Genomic DNA, 13,553 nt, shown 5'->3' with positions numbered 1-13,553 from the left:
TGTGGGGGGGGGGGGGCCATAAAACTTGTGAGAATTACAGCCCAAGAGCAGCCTGCAGGGGAGACTGAGGACCAGAGAGAGCAGAGGCTTCTTTCCAACAGAGATTCCTTTCCCCGCACCAGCTGATGACAGCAAGCCCTACACACAGCGCCTGCTCAGAACAAGCTCCACAGCTGGACCATGCGGCCCCCTGAGATGCCCGCAGGGACCCCGAGATGCTTGCAGTCCTCCTTGGCTCTCCTGCTGGCCTCCCGCCCACCTGGCTTAGGCCCAGTGCATGTGAGTCAGCCAATCAATCCCAGCGTTGCCTGGACAACCAGGGGCGGGCAGGGGTGGGCACTGCAGGCAGCTGTCTCCTACATCTGGCACCTGCACACAGCCAGCCGAGGCTACACACAGTTGAGAGGAGGATGCTTCCCCCTCCTTCCTGGACCCCTCCCCCCTTCACTCCTCCTAGGACACTTGCTGTGAGAGGTTTTGGCAAATATTTAAAGGGGTAGTTGGGGCTATTGGAGGGTGGTGGGAGCAAACACCCTTCCCTTCCCTCTCTCCTTCCCTGAGCTTCTCAGGCACTCTCAGCTCAGATGCCATGCTGTTGTGCAACCTGGAGGCTGAAGGCCCTCCAGCTGGAGAGAGGGTCCTTGTGGGGAAGGGCAACCTGCCAGTGCTGGAGAGCTGGGGGTCAGCTCATGACTGAATGGTAGGGCCAAGGTGTGGAGGGAGCCCCCAGGGCAGGGACAGGAACTGGGGTGAAGTGTTGGAGGTAAAGTGTCAGGAGGACAAGGGAGTTAGGCCTAGAGGAGTGAGGGTGGGGCTCTGACTTACACACTTATGGAAGTTCCAAGGTAAAGGCACTATAGAGACCACCTGGCCTGGCAAGTGGAGGGGAACCCAAGAGAAAGGATGCAGCCATTAGTAGATCTGGTTTAGTACAACAAAGCAAAAGAAGTGTCTTTGAGGAAGGAGGTAAAGGGACAGAAGGGAGAAATAGAAGGTCCAGAAAGTGGATTATACTGGAATGAGTAGCATTCCCAAGGCAAATTTAGGATCCAAGGGTATAAAAAGAGGAACACAGACGAATAGGGTCACAGGCAGCACCAAGCAGATGAGATTCAAGGAAGAGGGGATTGGGACCCCATCAGTCACCACACCCATCCCTGTGCAAGGCTGCTGAGGTATAAGAAAGAACTGTCAGGTGTGGAATCTGCTATCAAAAGCCCTCAACTTGATCTCTGAAAATGGTTACTATTCACTTGATTCAGAAAACCCACAAAATCATTCAAATCAAGAGGTTCAAATCTTTACATTCATTTTAAGAACACTCATGAAACTCCCCAGATCATTAAGGGCATGTCTATCTGAAAAGCCACCAAGTATCTGAAGGATGTCACTTTACAGAAGCAATGTGTGCCATTCCATCATCATAATGGTGGAGCTGATAGGTGTGTCCAGGCCAAATGGTGGGGCTGCGCACAGGGTCAGTGGCCTAAAAGGAGTGCTGGATTTTTACCGCACTTGCTTGAACATGCAGAGAGTAATGCTGAACTTAAGGGTTTAGAGGTACATTCTCTGGTCATCGAGCACATCCAGGTGAACAAAGTCCCCAAAATGAGCTACTAAGTTTACAGAGTTCATGGTGAGATTAATCCCAGCATGAGCTCTCCTTGCCACACTGAGATAATCCTTACTGAAACAGAGCAGATTGTTGCCAAACCAGATGAGGTTGCACAGATGAGAAAGATATCCAAGAAGAAACTGGAGAAACAACAGTATATGACTGGGGAATAAATTCAGCATAGAATAAATGGAAATGAAAGTAAAAACCGTGGTGGTGGGGGGGGATGGCCTTCAGTTTACAAACAAGCCCAAAGCAAAGAAGGAAAAAAACCACACATTAGTGGGTATGAATTTATAGCCAGAGGGGACAGAGTCTTCAGAATTAGGAAAAGAATGACCAGGGGCAAGTCTGAGGTTAGGTAGCAGATGTGCTGGAAGGGGCCAGGCAGGTGGCATACTTGAATTGAAAATGTGAGGCTCTCAGAGAAATGGCCATATATGGACCCCCACAAGGGATGCCAAAGCACAACCTGCCTTCAGCATTGCCTTTCTGGGTCCATAGGCACTGCCTCCTCATTCCTGTTCCTGGAGCTCATCCCTATGCATGAGAGAAATTCTGTTGGGAAATGTGGTGGACTCCCCATTGGGTTAGACCCCTGGCTGCCTGAGAGGTTCAAGCTGGCAGAAGAACAGGGAAAGCCACAAGACTGCAGGGGCAGGTGCCAGCAAGAAAGGCGGCCAATGCCAGGAAGACACCCACAGTGAGAGGTGCAGATTGCCCAAGGGCAAATTTGCTCAGTGTGCCCAGCTTCGCTCTTGCCCGGGCTGAGAGGACTCATGTGCCACGGCCAAGAGCCCTTAGGCGCTCTTGCAGCTGGCTTCTCCGGACATCAGTTCTGGAGGGCCAGGAACAAACAGGCTTCAAGGTCAAGGGCTTGGCTGGCAGAAGGGGCCTGGATCCTTCACCTCTGTCCCCTCTCCCTTCTAGCACATATAAGATGCTAGTCACACTTGGGGGATGAGAGGGGAAGGCGTCTGCAGCAAGATGGATGTGGGCAGCAAGGAGGTTTTGATTGAGAGCCCGCCGGTGAGTGTGACCGTGTGTGTATATGTGTGTGTGAGCTGGGCCCTGCTTCATCCAACCTCTCTGAGACTGTTTCCTCATCCAAATTCATTCATTAAACTAACCCATGACTGTGCTAAGTTAGGGCAGGGACACCAACCACCAAGGCACAGTCCTTCGGGGAGACAGACGTGGCAGCCAATAATTCCAATGTGAGGGGCTGAGAGCCACCACAGTGGTCAGTAGAAAGGGCTATAGAGAGCGCTGTGTAAGCAGCCACTACTTGGGAAGTCACAGGAAGCTTTGCAGAGAAAATGACATTTGAACTGGCTCTGGAAAAATAGGTAGGAGCTCACTAGGTGGAAGAGGCAGACATTGTAGGAAGAAGGGGGTAGTACGTGTAAAGGCGGGGAGGTGTGAGAGATTGTGGATTATTTGGGGGAACAGAGAGGGACTGGGCATGGCCGGGGTGCCAGGGGTCTGGAGGAAACAGCAGATGAGACTAGCAAAGCAGAGTCTCTTGGGTCTCTTCATGCTAGACTTCACGTCTAAGCATTTCTGTTGGAATCCAGGCCACCTCTTCCAAGAAGCCTTCTCTGATCTCACCCTCTTCTGCATGTCCATAGTATTGGTGTCCAGCTGTGGGAGGGTATCCAGCTTGTGCAGGGAGAAGAAGGGCCAACTTCATGATCTCACACCTATCTCCCTGCCTGCCTCACCATGTCAGGACTACTCAGCAGCCCCCCGGGGCCGGTTCAGCATCCCCTGCTGCCCTGTGAACCTCAAACGCCTCCTCATCGTCGTCGTGGTGGTAGTCCTTGTGGTCGTGGTGATTGTAGGGGCCCTGCTAATGGGTCTTCACATGAGCCAGAAACACACCGAGATGGTGAGCAGGCCTGGGATGGAGTGGGCAGTGGACACAGGACATGCCAAACAGAGGGGCTGAATGGGCTGGGTAGACAATGAATGGTCCAAGGGGACCGGAGGGGAGGAGGCAAGGGTGCCTCAATAAAGGACAGAAGCACCTGGTGGCAAATCGGGCTTGGGTTTTTGCACCAGGCCTGTTGCTGGTATGGCAGCCTGTTCTTTCCAGGCTCTCTGAGCTATCAGGGAAGAAGGGATTGCATTTGAGTAAAGAGGGCTGAGAGTGGACATGGGTGCCAAAGGGATGAGTGGGGAAAGAGAAATGTCAGTCCACCCTATGCCCTCCCCCAGGTCCTAGAGATGAGCATTGGGGGACCAGAAGCCCAGCAGCGCCTGGCCCTGAGTGAGCGTGTGGGTACCACTGCCACCTTCTCCATCGGCTCCACTGGCATTGTAGTGTATGACTACCAGCGGGTGGGTATACCTGGACCGCCTGATGCTGGGGACGGGGGGCCAGTGACGAGACTTTGCTAGACCCACCCAGCTGTGCCATTTCATGCATATCCATCTCTCCCCAGCCCCTAGCTCTTTTGCTTGCCCAGGCTGATCCCCAGATTCCAATATGACTGCCTTCGGTGCCTAACCTAGAGGGAGATAGCCCAGGATCAGGGTTAGGGAGTGAGTAAGGCAGGGCCTTTCTGAATGAACCCTGGGGTTTCTGTCCTCAGCTCCTGATTGCCTATAAGCCAGCCCCAGGAACCTGTTGCTACATCATGAAGATGGCTCCAGAGAACATCCCAAGTCTTGAGGCTCTCACCAGAAAGTTCCGGAACTTCCAGGTGGGTGTGTGAGTGAGGAGGAATAAGTTGTCTCCCTCCCAGGGCTGCTCGGAGGAGCATTTGAGATAACAGCTATTTGTCACCTATAGAGCGCTGCTCCTTGTGGGCTGCCAGGTGAGTGCCCCTCTCCAGACTCACCTGTGTCACACCTTCCCTCCTATTCCCCAGCCCCGCCCTGATGCCAAGCTGCTGGGCTCAGCTGAGCCTCACCACTTGGGGGCTTCTGACTCCAGCACAGCCCCCTCTTTACTGGTAAGGAAACCAAGGCTTTTAGGAGGCTCAGAGAGATGGTCTCACATGCCTGAGGTCCCACAATAAGGGCCACAGGTGGAACAAAAACTCAGTTCCCAGGCTCAAAATCAGGTGCTCTTTCCAGGTCAAGCCTGCAGTGTCTACCTCTAAGCTGGGCCAGGAGGAGGTCCGTGATGCTGGCTCAGCATCCTCTGTGGACCTGGACTTCCTGGGCACCACTGTGAGCACCCTGTGTGGCGAGGTGCCCCTCTACTACATCTAGAACCCCTCAGGTGAGCAGGTGTGACTGCCAGGGCACTGAGCAGCTGTGGCCCAGGAAGGCTTGGGCCACCTCCCCATGTCAGCTGACCAAGCAACAGGGAGGATCCACTGAAGCCAGGTCATCTAGGGAGCTCAGGGGAGGGAAGGTTCATAGATACCTCCCCCCAGTCTCTCTCCCTCTCATAATAAACAGTGTTTCTTTGCTTCTCAGGGCCTGTGGAAACCCCAAATGGACAGGAAAGATCCATGAGAAAAGGGTCTTTTGCAGAGACGCAGGAAGCTGCTCCTGCCCACACCATAGGGACTGGTGCTGGAGAAATGGGAGCTGTGGGGAGAGGTGGGAACGGGCAGCGGAGATGCTCCTGGGGCCAGGGGGCTACTACCATGAAAGAATAAAGCAACCCGATTGAAAAACGAAGGGTGAGCCTTTTCTATCTCCCACACCCTCTCGCTCCCGCTCTTGGTGGGTGGGTCAGGGGAAGGGTAGGACCTTGGGGAAGCAATGGGGGTTTCCCCTTCCCACTTCGTCCAGGAGCGATGCGGGGGCGGGGGGCAGTGGCGAGGGGACTAGGCAATCTACGGGCTCGAGGCGCCCCCCAGTGGTGTCTCCCGAGGGAGGGAGAGAGACAGAGACAGCCAGACACCGAAAGACTGAACTAGAGAGACAGGGACCGCGATGGGAGAGAGCTAGGGTCCGAAAAAGGCAGAGACCGAGAGAGGCGGGAGGAGAAACGCAGTCAGAGACCGAGGAGGCAGAGGCGAGCTGAAGCCCGGGAGAGACCTGACAGCGTGTCCCGCTGCCCGGGACGGGGCTCGGGCCCGGCGCCCACGGGACCAGCCGCCACTAGAGGGCACCTCGCGGGAGCGGCCGTCGGCCGGGCACCCCGAGGCCCGGCGCCCCCTCCCCGGCCCCGCCACCCCGCGCCCCGGGCGGCCGAGCCCCCTCCCGGGGCGGGCCGGCTCTCCGCGGTCCCCGCCCCCGGCTGGCTCGCGGCCCGACCCGGCAGAGCGCTGTCCGGGACCCGAGGGAGGCCGAGCTCCAGGCGAAAACCCGCCCTCCAGCGAGCTCATTTCCCTAAAAAGGGGGGGGGGGGAGGGAGGGAGGAGAGAAGGAAAGAGGGAAAAAAGGGAAAGGAGCGGAGAAGGCTGGAGGCTCGGGGAGAGAGCCGAGGAGCCGCGCAGGAGAGGGGGCGGGAGACAGGAAGGAGGGGGGCGAGGACAGGGAAGGGGGAGAGGTAGAGACGCTTGAGGGGGGGGGGTGGGTAGCGCGGGGAGGGAGCGCGCGGGCGAGCGGAGGGGAGCGCCCTCCCCTCGCCGCCAGTCCTCCGCTTCCCCTCTCGCCGGCTCCCGCGTCCGGGCGCGACCCGCCGCCGCCACCGCGCCCGCCGCCACCGCCGCCGCCGCGCCCTCCAGCATGCCCGGCGTGGCCCGCCTGCCGCTGCCGCTGCTGCTCTGGCTGCTGCTGCTCGCGCGCCCGGGCGGGCCACTGGACTTGGCCGACTACACCTATGACCTGGGGGAGGAGGAGGACTCGGAGCCCGTCAACTACAAAGACCCCTGCAAGGCGGGTAGGCGCCCCCCACCCCGCCGACCGGCAGGGGCGCCGGGGCCGGGGAGCGAGCAGGCCCGGCGGGGAGGCGCGGGCTGCTTAGGGTTTGGGGTTGGGGGAGGACAGTCCAGTGTGGGAAGCCGGGAGCTGCCTGGTTGGCAATGCAGTGGGGAACAAAAGAAAGAGGGAGAGAGGGAGGGGGAAGTTTGGGGGACTTTTAGGACTGAAGTTTTGCTGCTATTTGTGGAAGCTGCTGCCGCTGCCTCCTCTTCCCAGAGGATTCCTGGGGAAAGCTCTTTGGGTCCAGGGAGAAACCTGCGGCCAAGGAGGCTTTTCCTCCTGCAGGAAACTTTTCTGGCCAAACTCCCGTGTGTGTGTGTGTGTGTGTGTGTGTGTGTGTGTGTGTGCGCGCGCGTGCACTTTTCCCTTCTCCCCCATCTCAAGCTCCAGGACATTGGTGTTTTCCAGCCTGTCTGGGCTGCCCCCAGGCTGCACATCTGTCTGCCCAGGGGGTGCGGGAGGCCTGCATCTCTGAGCAGCAAGTCTCCTGAGGCCCCCACCCAGCCAAGAGAAAGAAGAAAGTCTTTCAAGGGATCCTCTGAAACCATGCTCCCTGGGTATCCCATGTGTCACCCCACCAAACACAGCAACCTTCTGGAACAGAGGAGACAGCTGTCAAAGTTAGAGAAGCCAGCCAGGGAGGGGGAATTACCTCTGCCCTTATGTGCCAGAGAGACCTAACAAGGCCAAGTTAGGGTGGAAAGGAGAAAAACACAGAGAACTCAAATACTGTATATCAGCTCTCTCAGTCCACAGACACTGGAGGCTAATTAGCTGAGGTCAGGGCCCTGGAGTGTGTGTTTGCGTGTGTGTGTTCTTTGTCCATGAAGACCCCAAGTAACCCCTTCACTCCTGCTGGGCCCAGAGGGGTCCTGCCCCTGGAGTGACCAGATGGCCAGGCACACAGGCTGTTTGCCTAATCAGATGACCCTGAACAGGCTGCCTGGGACAAGAGAACACACAGGGCATAAGATGTCAGAACCTTTCCTCAACTTCCTGCCTCTGATTTCAGCCTGTCTCCAAATAGCCAGGGCCAGGGGCAGTGGCACAGTCCCTAAGGTTCTAGGAGTGCCTGTATGTGGCATAAGAGGTTGGGTCACTCTAGTCCTAACCCTGGGCTCCCCACTTTGGGTGAATGGATCACACTAAGCTGCAAAGTAGGAGACCCTTCTTCCAGTGGGAGGAGCAGAAGCCAAATCTCTCAGCCCTTCTTCTCCACCCCCTCTGGATTGTGGGTGACCCAGACATTAGCCATCATCTTTCTCCCTGGGCTTGGGGTGGGCATGAGGCTAAGCAGATAGAGCTTGGCCTTTGAAGGCAGGCCGACCTAAGCTGTCAATCCTGGACCCACAGCTCATTAGCTCTACTGCCTGGCGGATGTTAATTATCATCTCTGAACTTGGCTTTTCTCACCTGTAAAATGGAACTGATAATATGTCTCTCTGTAGAGTTGGTGGTAAGGATTAAATATGAGAACATATATAAAACACTTATTAGAGATTAACACACAGTAAGCACTTAATAAATGTTTGCTGCCTACTCCCCTGTGTTCTGTGCCTCACACTCTCATTTCATTATTTTTTCTGAGGAATGGGCTTGGTTTTCAGGAAAAGGAAGTGTTCTCCCTGTCTCTGTCCTTGTATTACTTGTTTATTCTACTGGTCTACATGTACTGAATGCTAATATGTGCCTGGCCCTAGGCTTGATGTTGTGGGAGATACAGAAAAGTGTAAGACATGGCCCTTGCCCTCAGTGAGCTTCCAGTCCAGCAGGCGCACAAGACGTGTAAACAACAGCACAAACCACAATGCGTTATGTGCCACCTTGGAAGGAAAGGACTTAAAGGCTCAAGGAGCCTCTTGTCCCTCTGCAGTCCCAGTGGTGACGGTGGCAGAGAAACAGTGATCACAGCAGGCTGGGAAGGTTGGAGGGGGGGGGGTCCTCATGCAGGAGGCAAGGCCTTAAAGAATGGGTAGGAAGTCACTCTGATGTATTTCACTCCTGGTTGGAATTGGAGTGATTTTTGGAAGAGGCAGCAGGAGGCTGAGGGCTCTATCCCCAGTCTCGGATTTCATGCTAGGGTGGGGCTGGCTGAGTTGGAACTTCAAACAAGGGCTCTGGAGAAAGCTCTGCACCAGGGTGAAGTGAGGCTGGTGGGGAGCTGGGCCAGGCCTGGGGGGTGGCCGAGAGGGCCCGAAAGCCTGACAAGGCCAAGATTCAGGGTCAGATCAGGCTTCCCTCTTGGGTGTGACTAGTGCAGCCTTGCGTACCTCTGCCCTGACTCCCTAAGACCCCACACTGACAACCCTCAAGCCTTAGGTCCCTAGGCTCTTTTCTCTATGTTGCTGTGTCTTCTTGCCCTCTCTGAGCTCTGGTGGTAGGTGTACCTGGATTTACCTCCTTTGGATGCACCTGATATGTCTGCTTCCCTCTTCTCCCTCGACCCTGTCCATCTCTCTCCTTTTCTCCTCCTTGCACACAGAGAACCAAGAATGAAAGCCCTGTTCACTCCCCTGGCTCACCTGTGATCTTTTCAGGATAACCAGGCCCCTTCATTTGAGATTACGTCTTGCAGTTACTGTCAGAGTTAGGGCAAAATTGAGAGAAGTAAGGAAAAATTAAGACCCTTGATACCCTGGAGAGTTTCCTGGATCTTCTGGGCAACACCAGAACAATAGGCGGGAAGCCAAATTGGCCTATGTGTGTGCTGATTGCTGGTCCCACCAAGCTTGCACTCTGGTGTGCAGGCTGTCAAATGCAAATATGAACTCTGTCTCTCTGTCTCTCTCATTCTCTCCCCCTTGCCCAGGGAGATTGCAAGTCAGCCCTGACTTCTTGTATGTTAGGATGCCAAACCATCAAGGGGGGAGGGGTCCTTCCCTGAGATTCCCAGCTCTGTTTGGTGCCCCAGGAGACTTGGCCATGACCCTCAGGACTCTGGGAGAGACCCAGGAGGCAGGAATTGGGACATGGTTGCTCCCATAAGCAGAGAAACACGTAGGGACTACCCTTGAACCAGTGAGGACCTTCCTTTTACCTCAACTTGCATCCCAGAGGTTTGCTTTTAGGAGGTGAGGTATGGGGGTAGCTTACCAACCCTTATCACTCTCCTCAGCCCAGGGCCTTGTGGCCCAGATTTGGACTTCAAGGGGCCTTAGAGGAGTAGGTCACAAGCTCCGGAAGTTGAGAAGCAATCCCTTCTCTTGCCAGACCACATTCCCCCTCCAGACACTCTGAATGAGTCACCCACCCACCTATGCCCCTGCTCCCTGAGTCACCTTCTCTTTTAGGTGCCCCAAGGGAGGAGGAAAAGACAGTCTCCCTGGGCTCCAGATGGAGGGGAACCATGGGACTCCCCAGAAGAAGGAACTCTCAAGAATTCTAGTTTCTCTAGAGATCTGGGGAGAAGATATTAGGGGAGGACAGGGAGAGAGTAGAATGTGTCACTCAGGCCACTAAGGACTTCCTAAGGGTATCCAGAGGAATCAGTTAATCTCTCTGTCTCTTTCTCTCTGTCTGCACCCCCCATCCATTTTTAAGGTCACCCTTCTCCTTTTGGGGGTATGGCCTGTGAAATGTGCACATGCAATTATTTGTATGTTTGAACACACTACGGCTTACACAGGGAAGTAGTAAGGATGGTGTTTGGGCACATTTATGGGTGCACCTCTGCTTTATGAGCAAGTCTCTTCAACTGTGCATATGGGTACTCCTGAGTACATGTAAGGATGCATGCAAATACACACCTGTATATAAGCATACAGCTGTGATTAAGTATGTTCTCCCCAGCTAGAAGCTTGCATTTATGTGATAGGACATGCGTATACCTGGTACACATGACATTGGGGCTCCATCACACCAGTGAGGGTCCTCTCCCTCTCCCCAGAAGGGGATGCCTTGCAACACCCTGTGGGGAGGAGACTCTGGAGTCAAGAGGCCTACCTACAGGATGGGCATATGAGGTCCACCTCACTCTTTTTCCTCTCCTGCTCCCAGCCTGGCAATGGAGCAGCCACGATTGCTCCTGGCTGGTTTACAGCCGGAAAACAAAACAAACTTTTGATCCTGTGTTGAAAACAACTACTACTCTGACCCTGACCTCAGGGCTTCCTTCCGGGTAAGGGTTAGGGGGGAGGTGTCCTGGACTTTCCAGCATCCAGATTCCCTAGCTTCCCCATGAGGGAATCCCAAATGGGCAGGGCCTTCAGGCTCAGCTCCTGGCCAGAAGGCTCTCCTGCCCACCCCATGTCTCCCCACCCCCACTCTGTTCCCACACATTCTTCAGTCATGACATCCCCACCACAGGACTCCGGCTCTGCAGAAGAGCTCTGCGGCCAGCCTAGGGCCTTCCTGCCTTCCACTTGCCCTGCTCCCTGCTCCCTTCCCCCACTGTCCTGGTTTCACAGGCCAGCACAGTTCTGTGGCCTCTGTACTTGGAATTTGAGGTTCTACTTCTGAGCACTCCAGGGCTTCCCTCAGCTGGGAGGCCAATGTGGGTGAACCAATGTGCCCTTGGAAAGTAGAGAGCAGATTATGAGCTTATGGGGCTGTTATTGGAGTAATATTAACAGTAGTCATTTAGTGGGTACTTACTGTGCTCCATACTCTGTGCTAGGTGCTTTATTTACATGCCTTATTTCATGCAGTAATTCTAGGAGACAGATTCCGTTGTTAGCTTCTTTTTATGTAGGAGAAAATTGAGGTTTGGTAGAGCTTATATGACATGTCAGCTAATATTAGCCAAGCTAGGATTCAAAGACAGGTCTAACTACAAAGACTTTGCTTTTTGCTGCTGTGTGCAGAGACGAGTCTAAATATCCAGCCACATGTGTATATGATAATGCCCACGGGCACGTGAGCTTGGAGGTACTTGTGTCTGTGCAAAGGTGTGGAGTTATTCATGTGGCATGAGTGTACCTGTCTGAATGTTGGCGTGCAGGAAGCCATCACTGCCTCCTTGGAGTGTCCCTCTGATCCTATGATCTTTGCATGTCAGCTAAGAAATATCTTCTGTTGCTGTCCCACCAGTTCCTGAGCCAAGGCCACCAAGGGCGACATTTTACAGAAAAGAATATTGCTCGTGTGGTGGAAGAGATTCTGGGCCAGTTACCACCTGGTGACCTTGGGCAACTCATTTCCTTTCTTAAGCCCAAGTGTTCTAATCACTAAAGTTGGGGAGGTGGGCTGGAATCTAGCCACTCGGTTCTCTCTCCAGCAATTTGTAATTGTACACACCCAGGCAAATGCAGAGATGGAGTGTGGCTTAATGGGCACGTGCCGAGTGGGCCAGGATTAAGTGAATCCGTTAATGAGAAAGCACTTTGTCAACTAGGAAGCACAACATTGATTTCGACATTAACATAAGGTGTCATTATTGCTACCATCATTGGCTTCATGGGTTTGGAGCTTGCAGTTAGTTTGTGTGTGTGTTGGAGCTTGTGCATGTGTGTTTTTTTAGAACACGTGGTTTATGACTGTATTTTTGTGTGTGGATGCGTGTGTCTGAGTGAGTGTCTATCTTTGTGTATATGGCTCCACAGAGGTAATGAACTTGAGTGCAGTGAATGCCAGACTAGGAATCAGGAGGCCTGGGTTATGAATCCAGCCTCTCCAATGACTAGCAGTGTGGGAGACCATTTCCCTTCTGAGCCTCAGTTTCCATATCTGTAAAATGGAAGGCTGGCCTAGATAACTGCTAGAGGGACTCCCACGTTCTGTTGATCCAGGTGAAGGTCCCATCAGAGTACATATCTATGGGCATGTGTTTGCAGGCCTAAAGACTATTGATGTGATACTTCACTCGAATAAATGTTCTGGAGTGCCTTCTACCTACAAGGGTGGTGTGGGCGCTGCTGGGGGAGGGGGCATCTCTGTGACTCACATAGCTCTGTGTTTGAGGGCATGGCTGTGGATGTCACCAAATGTCTGTAGGATCACTAACCCATGTGGCTGATTCTCTGTGTGATGAAGTGTGTGTGTGTGTCCACCCAGCGGGCCATCTGGGGAGGAGAAACCTGTGTGCAAGGCCTCAAGGTTAAAATAATTTGTGTAATGCTGCCGCCAGGCCTGTGTAGCACTCAGGATGAGAAGCAGATGTTGCCATGGGTGGAGCTTCAGGGAAGCTGCTCTGCGCCCCACCTCCATCCAGCTCACCCTCCCGCCTCCCCAGCCCAGCTCAGCATGAAGCTCGCCTCTGAGCTCCTTCCAGAGCACTCAGCTTCCTCTTGCTCCCAGCTTTTCCAAAGGCAGGCAGATTGTTTAGCTCATCTCTCCAGAAACATCTCTCCCTAGGTCCAGAAATCAAAATGCCTATTCAGGGGGCTCTATTCCCCCAGGCCTTTCTTCCTCCAGAGAGGAGACCCTGAGACTCAGAATAGGAATCGCTTGAAAACCGTTAAACTTTTTCCTCCTAGCTGGGCAGCTCCCATTAAGTGTCCTGGTTTCCCTAATAGGCCTATCTGCTCCAATTTTTGTTCACGGCCTCCCCTCAATTTAATTGAAACGGCACTTGTGTGAATACCATAGGCTCGGAGCAGTGCCAAGGTTATGGGCCCACAGAGTAGATGCTCTATCATCTCACCCCCTTCTGTTTTCTTCATAGCATTCATCACTGTCTGGAATTCTTGAGTTCAGTGTTTATTTAGTTATGTATTGTTGAAGGTTAGCTCTATGTGAGCAGGGACCTCTTTTTTTTTAAGTTTATTTATTTATTTTGAGAGAGAGAGAGAGAAGAAGAAGAAGAAGAGAGGGAGAGAACACAAGCAGGGGAGGGGCAGAGAGAGAGAAAGAGAGAATCCCAAGCAGGCTCCTTGTTGTCAGTTCGGGGCTCGATCTCACGACCATCATGAGGTCACGACCTGAGCCAAATCAAGAGTCAAATGCTTAACCGACTGAGTCACCCAGGTATTCCAAGCAGGAACCTCTTCTGTCTTGCTAATAACTCGAGTGGTACCTGGCTTACTAAATATTTGCCACAGAGCGATGGGAAAAGTGACATGATCGTGTCTTCCTCTGGTAGGGAACGTGTATCAGCTTTGCTAGATTCCCAACTTAGAAGTGAGCACGAGTCTCCCCCGGGATCCTCAAATCCAGTCCCCTATGACCCCCT

General features: G+C 53.8%; 2 protein-coding genes across 4 annotated transcripts in view; both read left to right on the top strand.

Moving 5' to 3' along the window:
* The first annotated feature begins 2,489 nt into the window (after positions 1-2,489).
* Positions 2,490-5,254, top strand: SFTPC (surfactant protein C). 2 transcript variants are annotated; one of them, XM_086703489.1, is made up of 7 exons: positions 2,490-2,644; positions 3,348-3,506; positions 3,836-3,958; positions 4,213-4,323; positions 4,492-4,575; positions 4,700-4,847; positions 5,048-5,254. In XM_086703489.1, exons 1-6 carry the CDS (start codon positions 2,576-2,578, stop codon positions 4,835-4,837), a joined length of 684 nt encoding a protein of 227 aa, XP_086559615.1. In that variant the 5' UTR covers positions 2,490-2,575; the 3' UTR covers positions 4,838-4,847; positions 5,048-5,254. The 2 variants fall into 2 exon arrangements, with proteins under 2 accessions (XP_086559615.1, XP_025788884.1); XM_025933099.2 differs by lacking the exon at positions 4,492-4,575.
* An 847-nt stretch (positions 5,255-6,101) lies between these two features.
* The window catches only part of BMP1 (bone morphogenetic protein 1), a 43,935-nt gene continuing 36,483 nt past the window's right edge, over positions 6,102-13,553 (top strand). The window contains exon 1 of one of the 2 annotated variants that reach the window (XM_086703487.1): positions 6,102-6,404. In XM_086703487.1, the coding sequence (XP_086559613.1) occupies positions 6,251-6,404 (154 nt within the window). In that variant the 5' untranslated portion in view covers positions 6,102-6,250. The remainder of the gene's footprint in view (positions 6,405-13,553) is intronic. The other variant, XM_086703485.1, reaches the window with a different exon arrangement.

The sequence above is a fragment of the Puma concolor genome, chromosome B1, assembly GCF_028749965.1.
Source record: "Puma concolor isolate L17-30 chromosome B1, mPumCon1.1.hap2, whole genome shotgun sequence".
Lineage (NCBI taxonomy): Eukaryota > Metazoa > Chordata > Mammalia > Carnivora > Felidae > Puma > Puma concolor.
This window is presented reverse-complemented; position numbering and strand designations above follow the sequence as displayed.

Coding starts and splice junctions, on each gene's coding strand:
- SFTPC (XM_086703489.1), top strand. CDS start 2,576: ATGAGAGGGGAAGGCGTCTGCAGCAAGATGGATGTGGGCAGCAAGGAG. Junction 2,645..3,347: donor TTTTGATTGAGAGCCCGCCG/GTGAGTGTGACC, acceptor TCACCATGTCAG/GACTACTCAGCAGCCCCCCG. Junction 3,959..4,212: donor TAGTGTATGACTACCAGCGG/GTGGGTATACCT, acceptor TTCTGTCCTCAG/CTCCTGATTGCCTATAAGCC.